Source organism: Mesocricetus auratus, unplaced genomic scaffold, assembly GCF_017639785.1.
Source record: "Mesocricetus auratus isolate SY011 unplaced genomic scaffold, BCM_Maur_2.0 Super-Scaffold_100009, whole genome shotgun sequence".
Classification (NCBI taxonomy): domain Eukaryota; kingdom Metazoa; phylum Chordata; class Mammalia; order Rodentia; family Cricetidae; genus Mesocricetus; species Mesocricetus auratus.
In genome coordinates, this window is record NW_024429193.1 from 39,038,757 (window position 1) to 39,065,032 (window position 26,276).

At 35.6% G+C, this 26,276-nt stretch overlaps 1 protein-coding gene across 1 annotated transcript in view; it reads right to left on the reverse strand.

Annotated features, from left to right (window-relative positions):
• Dpyd (dihydropyrimidine dehydrogenase) overlaps positions 1-26,276 on the reverse strand; it is an 819,213-nt gene that overhangs the window by 599,334 nt on the left and 193,603 nt on the right. Inside the window, exon 5 of the mRNA XM_040751969.1 lies at positions 10,880-11,041. Coding sequence (XP_040607903.1) covers positions 10,880-11,041 — 162 coding nt within the window. The remainder of the gene's footprint in view (positions 1-10,879; positions 11,042-26,276) is intronic.

Consider the following 26,276-nt stretch of genomic DNA (forward strand, 5'->3'; position numbering starts at 1 on the left):
GTTAAAATGGGTCATTTCCCTCTCTAGCCCCTAAAACCAAACTTTGGAATTAGTTTTTTTTCATATCAAGAAAATAATATGTAACCTAGGATTACCTTGAACCTATGGTTCAAACTGGGAAGAACAGATAATAGTTATAAATATCTATATGAAGAAAACAAAAATGTGAATGAGAAAAATAATGAAGTAAATTAATGACAACATAGTCCATCCTCTTGGCTGGGAGGACTTACTGTCACCCACAGATCAGTTCTTTCATTATATATTTGAATATTATATATTATCTATTTGAATAGCATATATTATATATTTGAAGAGCAGATATATTGAAGACCAAAGTGTTTAAAAAAGAGGTTTCCTACATAAGTAATTATGGCATCTGTGACCTTCTGTCTTACTTCCTTAGTTGAATTCATTTTCATAACTTATTGAATGATCTTACATTGCTGTAGTTCCTTATCTCCACATCAATGTAGCTCTTGGACTATTTTCAAGATTATTTCACCATTATATCACTATCATTTATCAAATATTCTTCAAGCCTGTGTTAGTAATACTTCATTTGCTGTGACAAAATACCCAAGAAACAGTTAAAATAAGGATAACTTATTTTGGCTCATGGTTTTAGAGGTTATAGTGCATGGAATTTTGGTTCTGTTCCTTCAGGACCCCTGCATAGCAGGGAAAAACGCCCTGGAAAATAAACCATAATGGAAAAACATGATTCAATATATAAATATAAAGATGCAGAGAAACTAAAGAATACCAGAAGAAGATGCACCTTGTAAATGACAATTTCCTTCAACTGGACTTCACATGCTCCCTTAATCTATGAACTCAACAATGCAACCCATTGATGAAGCTTATATTATAATAATCAAACCAACTGTCAATAATGCCACCAGTTGGGACAAAAATCCTCAACCAATGAGGGTTTGGGGGAGATAGAAGTTCATACCTCATACACAAACTGTAACAAATTCTTATACAATAAAAGGACTATGTTGTAGAAAACAGGTTTAGAAAATTCTAGAAGGCTTAAATATCTATATACTAAGCATTTTGATGTGTATTTTACATATATTTTCACTTAATTGCATAATATACGATCTTGTATTCCCAACAAGTTATTAACAGAGTGATTTTCTCCCCAATCTTTAATTTCATGGCAAGAACAAGAGCTACCACAAATAAGCAGTCACCTTTATTTTAATGAATGTAAACCTTCTTAGGCTACAATGATTGCTTCTATAAATCAGTAAGTCTCAAAGGAAAATAACAACACTACAGTAAAAAAGAATGACACGCTTTACAGCAAATATTCTTTTGGGGGATCAATGTCAAATACATTTCCTGGCATAAACACTCTGTGGTTTCTGATCTTTCACTTATGTGGAAAGAACCTTTGTTTCATCACTTCAGGTTGCTTGTAAGAGCATTAGGACATTTACTCTATTTCATTATTTCAAAACAGGAGATAGAGCAACCTAATTCTAAAAATGGGACGAGTGACATGTGGCAGCAAGAAACCATGGGACTTACCCCAACTGTCTTTATATTGGGGAGAGAAGTTTAACTTTTATAGTTATTTTATACTACTCTATAAATTATTCCACTCTATAAATGGAAAAGAGAAGACTATCTTAATGCAAGAATAGTTACTAATTCTTATTTGAGGATAACTCATTTTGGTCTGTTCTTTTTGAAAGTGTACATAATGAAAATACAAGAGTGCTCAGTAGCCATATTTGTTCCTCAACCATGCTATTTGTTCTTATTAACCAAACAGTAGCAGAAGTAGACCACAGGGTAAGTCTAACAATTAACTAGTCTTAGAAAATTTGGAACAAAATGGTTGAAAGGTGATCTGCACTCCACAGTCCTCCCCTGAGACTTTAGGGTTAGCAAATTTTAAATTCCATGACACTACAGAATAAGAATAATTCTTGGAATTCTTGAAGAGGTGATGTTTCAGTCAGTGCTTGTCTAAAAGCAACACATGTTATTTTTCCTTTTTATGGTTTCTCGAGACAGGGTTTCTCTGTGACTTTGAAGGTTGTTCTGGAACTAGCTATTGTAGACCAGGCTGGTCTTGTACTCACAGAGATCCGCTGCATTCAAGATTTTATTTTGTCAATTTAATATGAAATAAACATTATAAAAAGATATATCCATCATAGTTAATATAGGAGTCACTTGGAATTAGAATGATCATGATATTTAGTTTCTCTTCAACTTAGAAAATGCTATAATGGTTCCTCTGACTTAGACACAGATATAAATAAAAACATTGAAACTCTAAGGAGAAGCTCTCTGGCTAGCTGAACTTAATGCCTTAGATGCAGAATTGCTACAGTGCAACCCATCTGGTGCAGGGTTTACAAATGGTACCTTTCAAGGATGCAGGAATGTAAGCCTACCTGAGAGAAAAGTTTGATACCTAAGGCATAGCCTAAAATAAAAGGTACATATTATATTGAGAAGTACTTCACTCACCTCCATATCAGCTCTAAACTAAATGAGTAAAAATTCCTTCAGTAATTTATTATGAGAAACAAATGAGTCATTGATGTAACTTCATAGGTAAGTGTTGATTTTTATATTACAATCTGACCATTTTGGTTATGGAGACTTCAACTCAGAGCTACAATTCTTAACTGACAATCAACATATTTATTACTGTAATTAAATATTAAATTTGAGACATGAATCTGGGAAATTTAACTACATGGCTCAAATTTACCTTATACAATTTGAAAATGAATATTGATACTTTGGTGATAAGCAATTTCATTCACACACAAACAAAATATCTGATGTACATTCACATCAATCAATGCTCTATGCAATGAGGTTTGCTTATGGTTTGAGTTTCCCCAAATCATTTTTGTAAAAATATTTATTTTATTTTTGGTTTCATACTTGGAGGGAAAGGGGAAGTACGAGCTTTCCTGAATCAAGTTGTCCGTAGAGTTCAGGTCTCCTGGACCTGGAGTTACATGAAGTTGTGAGCCACCTAATCTGCAAGGTAGAAAAATGAACTCAGAAATTCTGCTAGAGCAATGCGTCATCTTAACCATCTCTCCTGCCCCATATTTACAAGTCTGTTGGAATATAGCTAAAATTTAATTTCCTCACTATGGTAGGTCTTCTACTGTACTTCTTCAACAGCACTCTATCCTTCTTTATCAGTACTTTCCTGCAGTTGCCAATTTTACTTTGTTTCTATTTTGTCTATCCTTAGAATCCAAACATAGATTCTTGGACATTAGATGCCAAACTCATGCAATGAATGTTATTCTTTCTTGGGAACAAGTAAGTAAAAAGGAGACAGCGACTGTAGTGAGATGATGGACTGTAAAGATGTTCCTTTTTTTTCTATTCATAATCCAGAATGGGTCTGCATATACAAAATTTTCTATGAAAAACATTACAATGATTAATAACAAGGCCAATTTTGTTATTATTATTATTTGTTTTTTTGAGACAGGGTTTCTCTGTATTGTTTTGGAGGCAGTCCTGGAACTCACTCTGGAGACCAGGCTGGCCTCGAACTCACAGAGATCTGCTTGCCTCTGCCTCCCGAGTGCTGGGATTAAAGGAGTGTGCCACCAATGTCCGGTCAAGGCCAATGTTATTTATAACCAACAATAATATGATAAAAATCCAGTAACTGGAATATAAATATATAATAGGAGTTGACTTGTAAATGATTTGCCAGAGAATTCTGCATTAAACTATTTCAAGAACTCTGATTGTGGATCATCTTGGCATCTGATTGTATGTCCTGGTTTGTTACTTTGTATTGTTTTATATAATTCCACACATCTGCCATCTTTCTGCTTCTATATGCCCAAGGTAAACAGTATCTATCAACTTCATCTATCTGTCTGTCTATCTGTCTATCTATCTATCCATCCATTTCCTTTATGTTCAAAACACTTGCCATTAGCATAACATTTTCCTGTAAAATATGGGCTTTCACTATTAACTCAAGCTGGCTTCAAACTCATACTGCTTCTGCATCTGAATCAATACTAAGATTACATGTGGGCACCTTGCCTGGCTAGACTTCTATAATTAATATAAATTTTTATTCTAATTCTCCTTATTTATTTTGCATAAGACTATGTTGTGATGTGTCTAGACATTTATGAGTATTTTATCTTTAATGAGATTGTTTTATCTTTACTTTTCATCAATAATTTTATTTTACGTATTATACAAATCTGCATGTCAATGTTAATTTTAATACAAAAACATGAGCTATTCACTATCTTACGGTCAATCTTTACATTCACCACATTTTGATGGTTCATTGTCTTTCATTTAACTTATTCTGTCACCTTAAAGAAAGATACTTAGCCATCCTTCAAAATGTGGAAATGTCAAAATGACTTCAAAATGATGCGCTAGACAAACACTTTTATCATGGCACTGCAGAAGCAAGTTTCTGTGCTGACAGATGAATGTCCAGTGCTTGGATTATATATTGGTCCTTGTGCTTCTTTGCCAAGTTTTATTTAAGCAGCCAGTTTTGTATGCTAGCTACTCCTAATTCTAAGTTCTGCTTTTTACTTATTTCACTTTGTTGATCTTTTAAAATGGAGTCTTGCTTTATTTCCCATGCTATCCTCAAACTCACAGAACGCTCAGCCTTAGTTTCCAAAGTGCTGTGATTGCAGACAAGTGACAGCATGCCTGGTCAATCTTTAAAACTCTCTCATAGAGACAGGTAAGTCCAGTTCTCTACCATGGCTGATGCTTTCAGTACTTAGACCAATGCCGGCTATCTGCCTCAGCAGCTCTGGGTGCTTATGCTAAGACTAGTACAGAGTAAGCCAAGTTCCATCTTACAGCTAAATGTTTCTATGCCATTTTTGGCTCCAAGTTACACTTCCATCCCTTTTAACTTCTGCTTTATATTTTGTGTATATTATACATTCATTAATTTTGTTACTATCCTTCAGTGTAAACAGAATGATCTGAATTTAATGCATAGTGTGTCTGACACAATCAATTTATGTTTATATCGTATCTTTGTTTGGCACAATATATTCATCTAATATATCTATGAAAACATAGACCTCCTTCTAAGTAGTTAAGGTTCAGTCCAATTAAAATCCAAAATCTTAAAACATAAGTACTCCTAAACAGTGTGTTTACTTTTCAACTTATAAAAAATAAATTTAGAGAATGGGTTCCAAAAATTCAGCTCCAGCTCATGTACTCAGGATAAATCTTGGTCTCACTGCCAGGGACACCTTACCTTGATGCAGGAGGTGGGAGGGGCTAGGTCCTGCCTCAACTTAATGTGCCAGGCTATGTTGACATATGAGGGAAGGGAGGGGGAATTGTGGTTGATATGTAAAATGAATGAAAGAAATACATTTAGAATGAAGCAAATACTTTTCATCATGTAATCCTGGCCAGCTTTAGTACCACTGAACTCCAAGATATAACATCTTACTTTGTATTTTGAAGTTCTGTTTTTTTTTAATTTAAAGGTATTTATTTTTTTTAACATTTTTTAATTTTAAATAGCTTGTTTTACATGTCAATCCCAGTTCCCTCTCCTTCCCCTCCTCTCGCACTCCCCCATCTCCCCATCCTCCCACCCTATTGCCAATTCCTTCCACATAGGGGATATCTAGAGTCTGTCATTTCATTCAGGGTAGGGTCCAGGCACTTCCCTAAGAGTCCAGGCAGAGAGAACAACCCTCTTTGTGTTATGGACACACGATGTCTGTTAGTATTGAGGGATAAACACTGATCCACTGCTTAGGACCCCATAGGTATCCCAGGCCAATTTACAACAAACTAAATATTGTACTGAAACTCAGATAGCCTTATTCATTCATACAGCTTTGCCATTAGTCGTCTTGTATGCATTGAGTATCCCTAAAGGTTTCCAAAGAATTTAGATGAAAAATGTCTCACCTGTAGTGGTATCAATCATAACATTAGCTAATTCTAGTGATAATTACATTAAAATGGAAGGAACAAATGCAAGTTATTTCCTAACAGATTTCAATATACTTAGATTCCAGAATGTTCCATTTCACTAGAGTCAACTTTATTGATTGCATTACAATACACTATTTTCATCTCCATATTATTTATTCTAGAAGTAATTCACCCTGTGTGTGGATGTTGATATTAGAACAGTTCAAAGCTATTAATCACACTGTTTTAAACAGGTATAATATAGAGAAATTTGATTAAAAGTAATGAAAGTTTGGGATAACAAGGCAAGTGTATGTGATCTTATTAATCTAAGGTCTATTCTTTAAACCAAAGCCTATTTGTAAATTATCTGAACAATGTATTGGTCATAAGCACTGGCTGTTATCTCTGATCATAATAACTTACCTTAGTTTTAAATTAGATCCATGAACTAGCTAGTTTTATTCTTTAGTTTGTCAAACTACATCATCAATGTGCTAAATGTTTCCATGAGTATACTCAGCTATCACAAAATCAGACCTCAGGCTTTCAAATTAAAACAAAAAGATAGAAAATCTAGAGGTTTGGCACCCTTCATTATGTAACACCCATGCCAAGTGTTTCCATTGGAGTTTTTTAAAGGTGCTATTTTATTTTTTATTAATATTTTTATTTAACTTTTTACACATGCCACTCTCAGTTCTCTCTTCCTCTCTTCCTCCCCCACCCTCAATCCTCCCAACCCCCCCACTCCCTTCCCACCCCCCCTCTGCTCCCCAGGGTTAGGGTTAGAGTTAGAGTTAGGGTTAGGTTTAGGGATAGGATAAAATACACAACATTTTGAGGGGTGTGTGTGTGTGTGTGTGTGTGTGTATGTGTGTGTGTTTTCCTTATCTCCACAAAGCATAGATTCTCCCTGATTGAGGAATGATACTTACATAGTCAATAGGAAGGCTTTTTTTAGTAACATACAAACACACATCAAAAAAGCAAAATGGCTTGAATATGTGGACTGGTCAAATTGAATTTATTTTAATGTGATCTCTACCTATCAAGCAGAAGATAAAGGAATTGTGAGGTATGGTGATTGGAACAGATGAGGTTTACATCTGAAGGTGTTGCTAGACCCTGGATCCAGAAAACCTGGACTAGCGTCAAGCCTGTTATCATCAACTAGAAATGTTTTCTAAGGTAAATGAAAGATTTCAAAATACTAGAAAGAATATGAAGCTCTAGATTTCCTTGACAGATTTACAGCTGTGGAAATTAGTTATTCTCATGGAGTCTTATGCTAGGTATAAATAGGAGGTAGAAAACATGAACTTTGAGCTGACTTCAAGGCTCATTCCCGCAACACTGCATCCATGAATTTAATATCTATTATTCCAATCACTTTGGCCTTCCATTGTCTCATGTCCAAGATGCAAAACGACTAGACAGCATAGCTTTATAGTTATCAATATTTGAAACCTGATATTACAAAATGAATTTACTGCCACAGGAGCACTGTGTCTGAACTCTATAAATTCTTCCCAATAGCATGGTCTAATTACCTATCATGCAAGTAGCACCAACTTTGAAAGTTATTAGTCTCAGAACCCTAGTGGAATGTATAGCTTTCTGTCAGTTTACCCTGAAATAGCAATTATTGGTAGTCATTGCTTCCTGAAACACTACCATGTTTCTATGGACCTAGAGTTTATATAGTTCGTTGTTGCTGTTGTGTAATAAACACATAATATATTCAAGTTATTATTAAGATTTGTTTATGCACAAAAATTATAAATTGCCCTCAACTTTATTACAGCCACACCAGACCAATACTGCCAAGAGATTTTATAGAGCCTATATTGTTAATGAATTTTACTATGATTATGAGGCCATCTGCCTTCAAGAGAATAAGAACTCTGTTTTCTCATCACAGAGATGCATGGAGGTATCTGGAGAAAGGTCAAGTCATCACATTGAAGATGCAAAAACAGCAAAGACTTGAAGAGAAATGAAAACAAAGGACCAAACATCAGAAGCTGGCTTCTTACTCTTCTGTCAGGCTTACTTAGGTGAGATTTATTCTTTTTCTGAATTACACACCTATATTTGAGTGAAGAAACAGAACATACAGATGCTGTCGATAAGAAGACTAGAGAGCTGATATTTTTAAAATCATTTATAAGTTACAGGAAAAACAATTCTGAAAAAATGTTATTTTTCTATTTAGTTTGCTTTCCTAACCTTTGCTTAATTTGGTAGAGAAATATTGATTTGTATTTTTCAAAAGGTCAGAATCAATCATTGTTTATCAATCAAAACATAAAATCATTTGCATTATGTTTCACATTGAGTTAAATCTCATGTAGAGTTTAGTCATTGAAAAAAACAATATTTTGCCCTGCACATATTTTTTACAAGTATTCACAGAGCTGATTTTTTTTCAGCAAATTTGTAACAAATCAAAAGGTGGCTATATTTACATGTAATGAGCCATTCTCTTTTCTGCCAGCCAGCTCCCAAATAATGACATGGAGACTTCTTAATAACTAGAAAAGCTCAGCTATAGCTTAGGTCTGTTCCTAACTCATTCTTTTAACCTAAATTAACCCGTTTGTGTTAACCAAAATTCTATTATGTGGTGTTTCTCTTTTCTATCTTGCACTTCCTGTTCTCTTGGTTTCTTCTGACATCTCCTGCCCCTCAATTTCTCCTCCTCTACATTTCTCTACCCAGAAATCCTACCTATACCTCCTGCTTAGCTATCGGCTGTGTATCCCTTTATGAAACCAATCATAGAAAAATATCATTGCACAGTGTACAAATATCTCACAAATTTTAAGTAAACCCCAATTTTACATAATAAATACAGGACTTTATAAAACTGGCCAAGGTAAAAATGAATTGAGAGCCCTCATATATAGTTTTGGTTGTTGTTTTTTGAGACAGGATTTCTCTGTATTGTTTAGAGCCTGTCCGTGAACTCACTCGGTAGACCAGGCTGGTCTCGAACTCACAGAGATCCTCCTGCCTCTGCCTCCGCAGTGCTGGGATTAAAGGCGTGTGCCACCAACGCCTGGCTACTCATATGTAGTTCTAATTACAGTATTTTATCTACTATTTGATTATGAAACACAGTTTTAATGAAATAAAATAGGACATATCCTTCATAAATTTTCTCTATTCACTTAAGGTGAATTTATAGGCACTCCTTGTTTGTGTTAAATTCTTTCTTAGGTAAGGCTTACAAAGAGCCCACATGTATGTACACTTGATTTTTTTATTGAATTTCCGATGCCTTCTGTATAGCAAGGAGGACAATATGAAAGTCCTTTTAAATAAATAATCTGTGAAGTAGGATCTTATTAAAGCCAAGTAAAAATAGGAAGTTATTCATATTCTCTCTTCATTTCTCCCTCTCTCATCCATATCTATCTATCTATCTATCTATCTATCTATCTATCAAAATATGTGTGCGTGTTGCCCCGCTCTGTATCTCTGTCTCTGTTTCTCTCCCTTATGCTCCTCCATTTGTTCCTTCCCTCTTCTTCCCTTTGGCCATTCTTCTTTCTTATTCTCCACCCTCACACTCTTCTCTACATCTCTCTGCCTTTATATCCTTGTCACATTCATGCCGTGATCCCTGACAAACTCCCGCTAAGAAATCAGTTTGTTTAGGAATGTCAGTTCAGCTCATGTACATAGTTTATGTGTCTTCATTTGCTGTGATACTTTTTGAGCAAGCTTAGCCTAGCTTAATGACAAAGCAATGGGCTCCCCAAAGAAATATGGAGAGGAATTCAAATGAATCTCGTCCATCAACTAAGGATTTTCCCAGGTTGTAGAGATTATTCCTTGCAGTGGTCAGGTAAGCCTAATGCAGTTTTTAATTTGGTAAGAAAAGAAATTAAATCCAAGAATTTATTGCATCAACTCACAACCACAAATTGTTTCCATTTTCTTATTCCCAGGGGTCTTTCCTCAGAATTAACCTGTCAGAAAGCAGGAAGGGAATAACCCTGATTTATTACTAAAGGCAAAGAGTGACTTAAGCTGAGGGATATTATGGGAAAAGCTCTAAAGGGAAAGAGAACATTGTGTTTAAGTTGACACAACCAGAGAGGTAAGTCATTAACTAAAAGTCCAGCATAGACAGACATTTAATTTAGTCTTCTAGCCAACTAGTCCCTCAAGATTACAAAATCTTACTGTAACCTCCCAATAAGCTGGTCATTTAAATGATACATGAGGATTGACTTGCTAGTTCACTTCAAACAGGAGACCCCAGAGAGCATAAAGATGTCCCAGAGAATCAGTCATTTACAAAGGATTTATAAAAGAGAAAGCCAGGACCAAAGTTTATGTGACAAATGACAAAAAGCCACCTTTCATTTCATTAAACATTTTCCATTCAAATAACAGAGTAGCTTTCAATCTATAAGCTCACATAATCTAATTACCTTCTTAATGTTGTTAAAGAATATTATTCCATTTCAGGGTTTTTTGAAAATTCCCTAACCTCTATCACTCAAAGAATAGTATGAAGTACTGCTGAAATATATTTCTAGGCATAAAGATCAAAGCGAGTTCCAGGGGAAATTATCAGTTAAGGAATATAGCCTTTTTTCCTAATAGGGTCTCCACACTACACTTCAATGTAAAGTTAATGAACAAATTCTATTTCTAGATCATCCAATTTAGATATTTTTGGTCTGCGTTATTTTAATAACCTGCTGGGATTACAACTAATTTGACATATGGTTTTATAAACTTGCATTTTTATAGCCAAGTTTTGTACAAAGACACTGATTTCAAACGACATATTTGTATCACACACATGCACACAAATGTTGAGTATTAACACACACAAAGGACTTAAATTATTTTACCAGCTTCTGGCTTTGTCTTAGGAGAAAAAAATAAAGCAAGTGTATCTGTTACATACCTCAGTAGCAAACTGCTGCAGCCCACCAATATTAATTGGTCCCTCTTCTGCAGCATGCAAGTTGCATCCTCCCACACAGAGGTCAGAGGTTGGACAAACCATTCCACAAGTAAGACCAAGAGGATTGTCAGAAAAAATCAGCTTAGCTGCACCATAGTAGTTCTACGGAGAAAAAAATAAAACAGAATTTGCATTATGACATAGTATATCTAAAATAACCAACCGTAGCGTTTCATTTCTTCTTGTAAGCAACTCTATTAAAGCTCAAGATACTGAGAGGCAATATACTGTGACACTTCATCACCAGGAATCTACACAATACAAACAGAATACCTTACTGGGAATTTTATACATGTGTGTTAATGAATGAACAGTTGTTTAGTTTCAGAAAGGTAACATTTAAAAGAACATTTTCACAATACATGAAAGTACATGTTTCCCAAAAATTTCCTTTATGTTTTTAACAAAGGTGTTAAATTTAGCAAATATGTTCACTGGCATGCATGTGCACACACACACACACACACACACACACACACACACACACACACACACACACTGGATAAGGGATCTATGTGCAGACCCAAGCTGTTGCTCTTGTGGTAGTTTCATAAGTTTCTTGTTGAGTGATTTCACTATTTCCCCAGCACTTAGGCATTGCTTGATTCCTTGTGATCTTCACTATTACCTTACTGTGGAAAATATCCAGAACTCAATAAAAAACAATCCACACATTAACAGACAAAAATTAATATCTGGCAGTCAAACAAAAGTGGTAAGTTAAAGAAACAGAAACAGATCATTGATAAATTGAAGAGATTGACTAAAATAATGTTGACAGCATGACAGCAATCCAAAAAAAATCAAAACATCATTTAGAACAAAATAAAACAAAACGTTAATCTATAGTTTTAACAGCATTCATGATGGCTTAAAATATTTGCCTAATTTTGTGTCTCCTCAGAAAGCTTTGTCTAAAACATAAAAGGATTAACAAATATTTATATTTTAGACATATAGAATTAATATGCTGTGAAATTCAGGTCATAATTAAGGAATACAAGGGATAAAAATCAAGTAACTGGCTTACCAATATCAACTAGCAGACAAGAAGCTAAGACATTATTCATTCTAAAGTGTACTACCCATGGAATCACAAAATGTCATTTCAGTGTACCAATTTAGGTAGAACACAGTTTTTGATTTATACACACAGCAAACACACACACACTTCATTGGAAACTGTACAATACACCATCCCCTACATCTACTGTGTTTGAATTCTACTATGATTTTGGTGCATAGATTCTTAGATAATGGTCTATTTATTAGGAAATTTCATTAAGCTAGAATAGGCAATTTTTTCTCAGCAATGACAGTTGAACCACAGTGTACAGAAAAGGGAAATAGAGTTTTATGAAAATCAAAAATTCAGTGCTTAAAAGGACACACCAGCAAAATGAAAAAGACACAAATATTTGAAGACCATAATAAGAAATCTGTATCTTATCTAGAGTATATTAACATGATAGCTCATAGTGGTAGACAATTACAACCAAAATATCCAAAATTGCTGTGGGTAAATGTTCTAGAAAGTGCACAGTAGGTATTAGAGTGATGACTAAACAATTTGGCTGGAGTTCTAGTTGTAGGAAAGACATCCAGAAGACACACTTGAAACCTATGCTTGCTCTAGATTATGGAGAAGTCTGGATGCCACCCTGCAGGTTTAGGTTTTCAATTTAAGCATTTAAAAATAAGGTGTTTTGTTTTTTGACACAGCATCTCCTCTCTCTATAGCCCTGGCTGTCCTGGAATTCCACAGGAATACCTTTGTGGCTTGGAATCACAGAGATCTACCTGCCTCTGCCTCCTAAGTGTTGGGGTTAAATAAAGGTATGCAGCACCACATCTAGATTAACTAAATCACTTGAATGGGTGTTAGAGATTGAATATTACTATACAGATCACATGAAAGTTCTCAGAAAGGAAAATGGAAAAGAGGATGTGTCAGGGAGATCACAGAACCAGCCTAAGAAAGGAAAGTATCAGTGTGTATCAGAGAATCAGAGAGATGGTTTTTATTTTTCTGTTTTATTAATTTTTGTATTTAAAATAGAGGCACTCTTATTTTACATACCAATCCCAGTTCCCTCTTCCTCCTGTCCTCTCCCCCCACAATCTCCCCATCCCACCCCACCATCCACTCTTTAAGGTGAGACCTCCTATGGGGAATCATCAAAGTCTGTCACATCATTTAGGGCAGGACTGAGGACCTTCTCTTTTATCTAGACTGAGAGATTACCGTTCCATAGGGAATCGGCTTCACAAAGCCCATTGATGCCCACTAGGAATAAACAGTGGTTCCACTGCCAGCGGTCCCAGTTCGGTCTTATGCAGGTTCCCTATCTGTCACTCTAGATAGAGTCTGAGCTCCCACTTGCTCAGGTTATCTATTTCTGTGGGATTCACCAGCATGGTCTTGACTCTTTTGCCCATCAACCCTCCCACTCTACATCTGAATTCCAAGTGTTCTGCTCAGCACTCCTCTGTGAATCTCTGCTTCTGCTGAAGGATAGTTTTTAAATGTGTGGTACATTAGCCAGATGGTGGTGATGGTGCATATCTTTAATCCCAGCATTTCAAAGGCAGAGGCATGTGGTTGTCTGAGTTCAAGGTCAGCCTGGTCTACAGAACAAGAGTTCCAGGACAACCAAGGCTACACAGTAAAACCCTGTCTTGAAAAACAAAACAAACAAAGTGGATGGTGCAGAAAAAGGAAACATTAAAGTCACCTTGCAAGTTTCCTTCTTGGGAAACTCTCAAGATGCCCAGTTCCCTCCAGTGTTTGGGGAGCTGAGTGCTCCCAGCAGAGCCACTCAGAACCCTTTCAAGAAGGGGACATCTTTTCAAATCTTCTCTGAAGGCCACAGGATCAATATCAATTCTGTCTCTCCAGCAAGTAAGAAGATTCTAGAGTCCTCTTTCTCTACAAGAGATTTGTCCCTTAAACCTTTTCAAAGTAAAGGCTAGAAAATTTAAATGGAGAAGGTACTTCACAGACACCCAAGTAGACTCCTACTAAAAGATAAACACCACTTCAAACCTTTCTTCCATCAGTTAGAACGTTTTTCTGTTTGTTTCCTCATGTAGAGAAAAATGTATAGGGCTGTGTTAAGAAAGATGCAAGATGTTTATTCTCTTTAGGTCTAGTCAATTTTTGTCTACACCATGACAATTTTATTATTTTTATTTTTTTGTTGCTGTTCCTAATTTTTGTTTTGTTTTATATAATAGAAATTCTGTAGAACCCAGGGTGGCTGACTCCTTGTATGATTAAAACTGAAAGAAATAATGGTTGTTTTCAAACCAACCAAAATTTTACCACTGTATTTTTACATTTTTTTTTAGGTATAATGTATCAGTTTGTACCTGAACATTTCAATGGCACATTCTTTAGCACAACATGTGCCATTTAGCTATTTTAAGATGATTGTAACTTTAATATTTTAGATTTTACTTTAAAATTATAGCTTGAAATTACATGCCATTCTTCTACAATTTAATGATTTTTCAAAGTCATTATCAGGAACTGCAAAGCTTGTCAAACTTGCTCTCCTGTCATATGGTATAACTAATTTAACAAATAGTCCTACCATATTCAGGCCTTTCTATCACTACAAGATTATCAATACAGCTGGTGGATTTATTTTAAAGTGTTCTTCCTTTTTCCAATGACAGTTTTCACAGATGGAAGCATCCTTCCAAGATAAACTCCAATCTGTTGCATTGAAAAAATACTTGTGCTAAACCTTAGTAATTTTGCATGTGTGAGAAGGGTTAATTAACATTGCTTATATTCCTGGCTTTGGCTATCTAAGAATGAATACATGGAGGAACATTAACTAAATAGGAAATGGCTTTAGTAGCACATTCTGGAGGCAGGGGCACCAGGGTAACTGTAGAAAGCTGCCATCATCCTTCAGTGTAAAACCTGTGTGTCTAAGACATTTGGCAAAAAAGTTGAGACACATGTAACATTCAGAAAACACCTGAAGCCCTGGTTCCAGAGCCAATACGATCAGGAAACATGGAGAACATACATTCAGAGCCAGGTGTTACCACACATGATTGCAATTTCAGCCCCTGGGAACCTGAGGCAGGGTTGTGAGTGGAAAGACAGATTGGGGTATCCAGTGAAATCTTGTTAAAACTAATGAAATAAAAGAAACAAAACTTTACTCTCATGATATGTTCTTGTAGGGTCAAAGAGCAGAAATAGGACAGTTTATATATATGCTAAATTTTGGTAAATGTTATACAATATAATTTGCTTTTTAGAACATACATTTAATCAACTGTTCTCAGTTAAACCTAAAATGTAAAGAACTTAACATGCTATTCTTATGGGATTTTGTTTTCTGTTCATAAGTTGTTAAACTGGAAAACTTACACACACACACATTTATTCATGCACAAATCAAACATAATACACATTTGCACGTGGACACATATACACACAGTTAAACAGATACAGTTGACATGGTTACACACGAAAGCCTTTAAAAATGCACATGTACATACACACACACAGAAACAGACAATAAAGATACTTCTGTATTTGAGTGCTCTCACACAAGAGCCTTTTCACTGGGGGAATACGTAATAATATATATGGTCATCTGTTGTCAAATATTGTTTTAACTATGTAAATATGTGTTACTTTTCTGTGCTGTGAAATATTACTCTAAGTGTGTAAAGGTGTGTTACTTTTGTTTATGCTGCATTTGTTTAATTATGTAAAGGTGTATTGCATTCGTTCCACTTTGCCTTAGTGCCTGCCTAAGACACCTTACGTGGTGTGTCCAATAGAGAGGCAGAAGAAGGAAATTCAGGACTTTCGAGGCAGAGGGAATAAATAGAAAAAGAAATATTGCCTTGATAAGAGAAGAAAGATGAGAGAAGAAGGAAATAACGAGGAAGATGCCTCGGGCAAGAAGACAGGCAGTCATCAGCCAGCAGACACAAGACGCAATGAAAGTAAGATATACAAAAGGAAAGAAGAGTGAAAACCCCAAGGTAAAAGGTAAATAAAGAGAAACAGGTTAATATAAGTTAAAAGAGCTAGCAGGAAAGGAGTACTGTGTCGTGATTTGGGAGCTTGTTGGTGGCCCAAGAGTAAAAAGCCTGGCACACTCATTAGTTTTAGGACTTGACAAATAAAGAACAAAATGTATTTATTGGGGGATATATTATGTCTTTTTAAAACATGGCAAATGTACAATGCTGTCCATTAAATGAATTTAATAGACGTACGCCATCTCTCCAGTTTCTTTGTGAATTTCTTCTCCTCCAAAAGCTTTTGTAAATATTAATCCTACAAGTTAAATATTTTAGTGCCTATAAAAGGAAGCCATGTGATGAAAAGAATAAGAAGGTAAAAATAAAAGCAATCAAGGGAAGGAAAAAATTCCATCCATTTAAAAGTCACATTAATTGCCATGAACACATGCAAATTGGGACAAAATACTTTATATAGAAAGTATCTAATAAAAAAAGAAAATCACTTCTGTTCCTCACAACTCTTTTATCTTGTCTTCTTTTCTTAACTTAGTGGGCTCTGTACCTTCCTCATAAATTAGTAAAGCCAACTCAATAGACTTGTAGATGAAACCAACTGAATAATTATTTGATGTGTGAGCTATCTCTTTTTAAGCAGGAGAGATAAAGAGATGCTGTGTCTTCTTTACTTAAACAGAATAATACTTTAATTCATACCCAAACAGATCTTTGTGCATGTGCATGTGTGTAAGTGTGAGTTTATATGTTTTGGGATACACTTGTGTGCATGTGTATGAAAGACAGAGGTCAATACTGGGTATCCATGCTGAGGTCTTAACTACTGTGATTCTTAAGGCAAAGTCTCCCAAAGAGCAGAAACTTGGGAATATGACTGTCTCCAAGTTGCCAGAACAGGGACTGCAAGCCTGTGTGCTGGCTTTAATACATGATTCTAGGATTAAACCCAGGACCTCATGCTTCTTAGTCAGTAAGAATTTTATGAGCTCTGCTACATTGCCAGCCCTGACTGACCTGTTTTCCACTTTATAATCAATATCAATGTTCAGAGAATGTTTCTTTGGAAAATATCTTATTTTATAATCACAGCATGATTTTTCTTTGTATGAAAGTGTTTAGATCATTGCATTTGTAAATACTTATTTATGGTGCTCTTTTATTTTCTGATATAGGGCTTCTGACTTATTTTGTCAAGGTTCTGAACAATATATTTTTTCCTTGACTATAACTTACCGAATATAACACCAAGAATAAATATAGCTGATATTTATTTTTAATGTAGATTAAATCCATTACTATAAAAATACAAAATAATAAGTACTTCAGAATTTTTAATCGCCAAACTAGCGTAAATAATGACAGTACATGTAGTAAAGATGAAAAGCCACTTTATACAGAATGATAATAAAAAATACACTATATAAGACATTTTAGAAAGGTATAGTTTTATATGTATCCATGGGTAAAAAACATGAAAAGGCAAGCGTCATGATTGATTTATTCCATATGTACATTGATTTGCAAACCAATTTAGCATAATTCATTATTTAAATTACTTGAAAGGGATTGACTGGCTTTCTATATCAAATTAACAGTACCAATATAAATGTAAAATGAAGATGTAAGAGTTAATGATTATAATGTAATTTAGAAATATTTTACAATAGCAAGCATTCTAAAAGTGCCAGTGATAAATACTGTACAGCGTACTAGGGAATGAGAATACTTTCACCTGAGAAATTAGTGAAGGGTGAAGATTAACTTTAATGAATCTTCCTTTCATAATTTATAGTTAAAAGTGAATTTCCCATTAATTATTACATGACAATCTTCAATTATCTCCCTTGATTGTTGTTTAAAGCTTTATTTCTCTCTCTCTCTCTTTCTCTCTCTCTCTCTCTCTGTGTGTGTGTGTGTGCATGTGAGTGCGTGCACGTGCGTGTGTGTGTGCGTGTACCTGCATGCTGGCTAGTTTTCTCTCAGCTTGATACTAGCTAGAGTTATCTGGGAGAAAGCTCAACTGAGAAAATGTTCCATAAGATTGGGATGTAGGCCAGCCTGTAGGGCATTTTCATAATTAGTGCTTGATGGGAGAGGGTTCAGTTCATTGTGTATGAAGCCACCCCTGGGATGGAAGTGCAAGGTTCTATAAGAAAGCAGACTGTGCAATCCATAAGGAACAAGCTAGTAAGCAGCACTCCTCCATGGCTTCTATATCAGTTCCTGCCTTTAGATTCCTGCCTTGTTTGAGTTCCTGTCCAGACTTCCTTCAGTGATGCACAGTAAAATAGAAACATATGCCAAATTAACACTTTCCTCCCCCAAGTTGCTCTTGGTCATGGTAAATCAGACAGCAACCATAACCCTATCAAAGACAGCCTGCAAGTATATATGGGCATTGTGATGGCCAATACAGGCAGAGACAGAAGAGGTCATTGGGTCTTCAGACAACTGGCCTTAGAGGCTATTGAACCAAGTCCAATACAGGAGCAAGAGTTGGCCTATCTGGTCCATTCTCTGTTTCTAAGCGCATACTGGCTTTGAGTTCATTAGAACCACTGTGTCTCAGCCTCTCTAGTGCTAGCTAGCATTAAGGCATGTGTTACCACAATGGCTGGACAATTTTTAAATTTCACTAGACTGTTTTCATTTCAATGAATTACATCAGACAACATGTTAAAGGTAAACAGAATTATGCCTCAAATATAATGATTTTCATTGTAAAATCCATGCAAACACACATACACATATTATAATTATATTTGTCTCTAGTGTGTCGAAGAAGTTCTGGATATGTTACTGCACTTCAAATAGTAATATATTCTATAGGACATCATTCAAAGTGGTAAAAACTTATGCATGCTACTGATTATTCATTTCATAATTAACTCAAAATATGCCTGGCTTGGCAGACGAAAGAAAAACAAATCTGAATTTTTTATTGTCACAGTTGTTTTTTTGTTTGTTTACACATTTTAATAAAAATCAGACAAATTATTTTCCCATTCGTCAATAACAAATGTTAATGGCAAGTTTACATGCTAAATATAAGAAAATGCTCAGCTCATCTCACCCTAAATCTAATATGAGCTGATACTTAGAACAAAAACTGCAGTGCCTGCTCTTGTACAGTGCAGGCACACATACCTATCATGTATGTAGATGTGTTCATGTATTCAGTGGGTATCATGGGATAGTTTTCTAAGTACTGTATGTGATATTTTAATCATTACACACCTGATTATTTAAGGAATTACAACTAGATTGTAATTTCACACTGCTATTTTATTCTATGTTTAAAAAATGTCAGACTATTTTTGAGGGTTGGCTCTTCTATTGCCAAGAATATGAGATATTTCTTAAGTGACAGTATGCTGTGATATGTACGACAGTGTGTTATTATAAAGTGGGTACAAATAGAATTCTCAAAAATGTTCTCCATCCCAAGCAAATTAATTTAAACACACCACTGCTTCAAAAATATAATTAGTATTGATTGTAATAATTTACTTTAAATTCTTCAATTTATCAAAGTAGTATTCAGAACACTAGACCTGAATATATTTAACATGAAGTTCACCCAACACTTCAGGTGCTAAGAGTATTTATACAATCTTCTTATTGTACAATCTTATTATGATGTCATTGGTTATTCACCATTTATGTTTTAATATTAAATTGCAACAAATATTTTCTTCCCACAGATTGTATAGTATACATTAAACAGAAGCACTTTGCACTTGGATTCTATAAAGTTCTTTTACACTATAAAGCAGCTAAGGAATTAAGAATGAATAATTTACCTTTGCAGGACTGCAAATAACATTTCCAAACAATATGATCATTAGTTAAGTTAGTTAAATTCAAATCCCTTTTGGATTACCTGTAGTTCATTTTGTCTAACTACTTAGTATTGAAATTCCTAAGTCTGCAGAAACAGTTTGACCTGACCTTATGAGAGCACACAGACCCAAGTCTTAAAGCGGGGGAACCAGCATTGGACAGAACCAAGTCCCCTGAATGTGGGTACCAGCGAGGAGGCCAATGCAGTCTATGGAACCTCTAACAGTAGAGTATTGTATACTGACATTATTATTGTTTCTCAGTTTTGAAAATTAAAGGACATTTTAAAAGCTAGTTTTACCTTTGTCTGTGGACACACAAACACACACACACACACACACACACACACACACACCACAGGTAACACTATTGTGCTGCTGTTTTCATGCAGACTTGGTTTAAGGGGATGGATAAGGGCTTAGTGGCTGTGAGCACATACTGCTCTTGTAGAAGACCTGAGTCTAGTTCACAGCACCCACAGGTAAGCTCATAGCTGCACGTATGAAGAGAATCCAATGTTCTCTTGACATCTGTGGCTACTGTATTCATGTTCACACAGATATACATATGTGCACATAATTAAAAAAGTAACTTGTTAAAAACTGGCTTAAGCTATACAGTGAAACTCCCTATCTTACTTAAACCAAAGCATTTGCAGATTACTAGTAGCTTGTACCTTGCAATTTATATTTGATCAGCACTTGTTTTAAGTAACAGAGTTATCTGAAAATTGAAGAATTCAGCTAATGAAGAAATTCTGAAGAAAATAAAACATTCTACTAATCCCTTGGTCAGGGGGTTAGATAGAATTTTTATTAAAATATATTTTATGCAGCATTGTAATTAAAATATCTGGCTCCTCTGTGACAGAAGGACAAGGAAATGCACAGATAGACTGGCAGACAGACAAGAAAAATTGAGAATTTAAACACATCTAAATAAATATGGACTTAAGAATGCTCTGATAGGGACATTTAAGTACAGCGAGGCAATGTACAAGAGAAACATGGAAATATAAGATACTTGGGGGAAGGACTGGAGAAATGGCTCAGTGGTTAAGAGCACTGACTGCTCTTCCAGGGGTCCTGAGTTCAATTCCCAGCAACCACATGGTGGCTCACAACGATCTATAATGGGATCTGATGCCCTCTTCCCACAGATAGTCTCTATATGTAGATAGAGCACCATATACATAAAATAAATAAACCTTTAAAAAAAGACATTTGGGAAAATAATTGCACGATCTGAACACTGAAATTAAAAAGTTAGAGTCACCATATGTTATTTTGAAATCTCTCACTCTCTCATTCATAACTTCACATTGTCTTCTAATTTTAATTTATCATATATTATAAAATATATAGGTACATTGTCATTCATTGTAAGATATAATTTAGATATTTAGATTTAAAATATATAAAATATCTAAGTTATAACTTACAATGTACTTATATATAAGTATATTTATGTAATAGTTGGTAATTTAGATATTTACAAAGAAAATCTTAAAAACTTCACTTTGTCTGTACTGTGAATAGCTTATGTTAAGCTAAATGTTTTTCTTCAAAATGGTTCCATGCTTCATATATCTAAACAACATGCCTATTTTCATTTAGTAAGAAGACTCTTCTAATTAATAGATATGATAATTCATTTCAAGAATAGCATAATGTCATTGAATAGTATAAATATTACCTAATAGATTTACCCAACAGTAAAGGGATCTCCCACTTTTGCTTTGTCAACACTACAATCCCAAGGGATAGAATCAAACGTATGCCTACGTACATGATAGTTTTTATATTTAAAGAATATATATAATAAACCACTGTTGGTCATTCAATGCATGTGTGTATTTATACTTGCTTGCCAGATCATTGTAGCTTTTATTTTGTAATATGCAGTTGATCAACAGAAACATATTCACACAAACACAAATAAACATACATATTTAAATATACATCTATAGGAGTTGCAGGAGAGGTCTTGTTTCCTTCTTGATAAAAAGCAAAGATTATTATCTAACTCTGATATTTAGCAATTAATGAGTAAACATTGGTGGCCCATCTTTTGACTTATATACTTTGAAAGATATGGAACCTGTAAAATTTATTATGGTTATAAATAATTTACATCAACGTTTTATACTGTTGATAACATTTGTCCATTCCTACAGCAGCTTATTCTCTCACAAATGTCAGTAACATTTTAATGATATTAATACTTAGTCTGAAATAAACAGCAAAATGATTTTCATTTAGTTTACATTTTAATGGTAGATTTTACCCATGTGTATATTAAGAATTACTTTCAGTTAATATGTAGCTTTTAATTTTAAATTATCCTTCAATATACTAAATGTATGTTGAGTTTAGTCTGATTCTTCTAACGATTTAATTACTTTTACTCATGTGTGAGGGTATTTTATCTACATATGTGCCTGAATACTTTGTGAATGCTTTAAGCTCATGGAGATCAGAAGAGGGTATCAGATCTTCTGGAACTGGAATAGCAGACAGACTTGGTTCCTTGGAATCAATCCCAGGTCCCCTGCAGGAAGCCCCAGTGTTTTCAAACACTTAGCCATCTCTCCAGTCTTGTGCTATGTATTTCTAAAGATGACAAGTTTCAGAAGTTAGATTTATTAAAGAACTACTTATGGGTGATTCATATTTTCTACTTCTACACTGATGCTGTAGGACTTTAGTTATTTTTATAGTAATGTCAATATCTGTTATGACAAATCATTTTTTCAGTCACCCCTCTGACATTTTCATATAGAAATTTGAACTTCTTCAAATCAATGTAGACGTCTCACCAATTCCTAAATATTTGTTTGGTTTATTGATACTGTTTAAATTGAATATTAGGTTTCTGCAATGATTGTTCCAGTTGTGAAATTAAAATTGTAGAGAAAATACTTTGTGTAAATCTATCTTTAATGAGTACTTGAACTGGTATGTCCCCAAAACACAGATGATGATAAAGCCAACAGTGCACTGGTATACATGTAATTATATTCAATACTCTTGACAACAAGGTGCATATAGACTTCCATTGTCAGAAATTGTGAGAGCATAGCATATTTGAGAATATGTTCAAGATTCATCCAAAATGTGAAGCAAAAACAAAACAAAAAACCCTACTATAAAGCAAAGGCTATGCAAGTCTACATTATTACGGAGACAAATATAATGCTCATTCCCTCTCTCCCATCTAAAATTACAAAATTCTTCCTGACTTAACCAAGTAACTATCCAAAGATGCAGAGAAATAGCTGTTTAAGGAATTTGTGACCCAGATAATGCTTTGGAGGAGAAAAAATGTAATTTTGAGGTACTTCAAAAGAATAATGTTAAAGTTACTTCCTAACAAAAGCAAGTGTAAACCCTTCCTATAGAAACATGCATTTATAAGAGTTCCCATAGAAGTTCCTCCATGGGTTCAAAGAAAAAGCAGAATAAAATGTAGACATTCAAGGAAGTGAGCAGACAGAACAGATGGTATAAACAGACTCTTAGCAACTCTGGAGAGTGGAAATATAGACTAGGAAAGTAAATATTGTACCTATGGTTGGAACGGTATAGCTTGAGAAACTGAATAAACATTGGCAGATAATAAATAAGTTTTAAAGAACTCTTAGGAACAACAGGTACTTTGGGGGCATGGGTCTAACCTTTAATGGCTGAGCTATCTCTCAAACTTAGCGGTACCACTCCTGTGCATATACACAAAGTACACTCTGTCCTATCATTAGGACACTTGCTCAACTATGTTTATAGCAGCTTTATTTATAATAGCCAGGACTAGAAACAACCTAGAAGTCCTTCCACTGAATGATGGATAAAGAAAATATGGTATACTTACATAATGGACTATTATTCAGCTGTTAAAAAATAACACAATTAAATTTGCAGGCAAGTGCATGAAACTAGAAAAAAATCATCCCAACTGAGGTAACCAATGCCCAGAAATAAAAACATGGTATGTACTCACTTATAAGTGGATATTAGCTGCAAAGTAAAGTTAATAATTCTATAATCCATAGACCCAAAGAGGTTAAGTAATAAGGAGGGCTCAAACAGAGACACATGAATTTCATTAGGAAAGGTAAATAGAATATATATTTTGGAAGGGGGTCTAGGAGCAAGTGGGATAGAAATAGGGAGGATCAGGTTCAGGGGGAATGGAGGGAGAGAGTACTGGGAGTGGTATTAGGAATTGGGGGCAAGCTAGAAAACTAGAACAATGGAAACTACCAGCAATCTAGAATATGGTACTAGCTAAGACTCCTAGTAATGGAGGATAAAGAGCCTGAACCAGTCATCTCTTGTTACCAGGCAAGACTTCCAGTGGAGGGACTGGGACACCAACCCATCAACAAAAGCTTCGACCTACAATTTGTCTTGCCTGTAAGATGTGCTGGGGTAAAGGTATCGTAGAAATTATGGAAGAGGACAACTTATGACTGGTAGTTTGAGACATTTGCCATGAGAGGGAACCCACTAGTGACACCACCCTGAGTGCCAGAGGCCCAGAGGCTAGATAGACCAGATGGGGAAAAAAGTCAATGTAATGTTCCTCAATGATACTCTGCTATATATTTGTAGATAGAAGACTAGCATTATTGTCATCAGAAAAGCTTCATCCAGTGACTGATGGAAACAGGTAAACAGATGCAGAGACCCACAGCCAAACATTAGGCAAAGGTGGGAATCCTACAGAAGAGGGGAGGAAGGAATATAGGAACCAGAAGGGTCACGGATACCAAAGAAAACTCATAGAATCAACTAAACTAAGTTAATAGTGTCTCATAGAGACAATCAGAGAACCTGCCTAGAATCAACCTAGGCCATCTGCCTATGTGTTATGGTTGTGTTGCTTGGTGTTCCTATGGGATTCCAAACAGTGGGAGCAGAAACTACCTCTGTTACTTTTAACTGCTTTAGGAATCCTTTTCTTTCTTCTGGGTTGTCATGTTCAGCCATGCCATGTTTGGATACCAATTAGAGGTCTGCCCTTTTCGGAAGAAAAATGAAGGAGGACTCCAGGGAAGGGAGGAGGGAAGAGAGGTGAAACTGCTTTCTGGATATAATATGTAAGAGAAAAAAAACAATAAATATAATTGTAGCTAAAATGCAATGAACTATTTTTTTTAGATTTTTTATTTAAGTTAGAAACAAGATTGCTTCACACGTCAATTCCAGCTCCAGCTCCCTCCCCTCCTCTCTAGCCTCCCCCCAACCTCCACAGTCCCTCACCCAATTCCCACTCCTCGCCCTCCCTGGGGGATCTTCAGAGTCTGTGATTTCTTTCAGGGCAGGGTCTAGGCCCTCCCCCAAGAGTCCAGGCTGAGAGAGTATCTCTCATTGTGGGATGGACATCCAAAGACCATTTGTATGCCAAGGATAAATACTGATCGATTACCCAAGGCCCCAAAGATTGCCTAGGCCGCCTCACTGACACCCACATTCAGGGGGTCTGGATCAGTCACATGCTGGCCTCCCAGCCATCAGTCTGGGGTCCAAGAGCTCTTTCTTGTTCAGGTCAGCTGATTTTGTGGGTTAAACTGTTGGACCCTTCCCCCATAGGGATCTGCTGACTAGTTTGTGACTAGGAGTTTCTAGCAAATATTTCTTACTCCCATCCTTCCAGTCAAGCCTGTATGCAAGTTCCTGTTATCTGCCTTATTGCCAGAGGGCTTTGGGAACATCTACTTCTGATCTTGGTAGTTTTCCATGTTGCTTGCTAACTGGTATATAATGCTCCCCTCTAGTTGCAATAAAATGCATTCTCCTTTCAAGAATGACCCGCTGTCTTTTGTCTTCATTTCAATCCTCAGGCCCTTACCTGAATACTTAGAATTTTGTAGCCCGGGCACTACACTAAACAAGCCCAGTCTTAACCCTTTTGCTCATCAGTCATCCTTCTCTGTCACTAGGCTCCAGGAGTTCAATTCAGTGTTTAGCTGTGGGTGTCTGCCTCTGCTTCCATCAGTCATTGGTTGAACGTTCTAATATGGCATATAAGGAAATATGTGAACTCATTATCAGGGAGGAGTATTTAAGGAAGTCTCTCCAATATTGCATGGTTTGCCAGTTGGTGTCATCCATGTAGATCTCTGGAAATCTCACTAGTGTCAGCTCTCTCCTCAAATCTATAATGACACTGGCTATTATGGTATCTCTCATCCTGACCTCCTCTATTATTTTCCCAACTCACCCTTCCTGGTCTCCCTCTCCTCCTCTTCTCCCTCTCTCTGTTTCCCAGTTCCCTGTACCCTCCCACCATGATCCCAATCTGCTCAGGAGATATTGCCTCATTCCCCTTCTCTGGGGTACCACTCATATCTCTCATAGGGTCCAACCTGCTTCCCAAATTCTCTGGCAGTGGGATTATAGACTGGTACTCCCCTGATCCATGTCTAAAATCAATTTATGAATGAGTACATACCATGTTTGTCTTTTTGTGACTG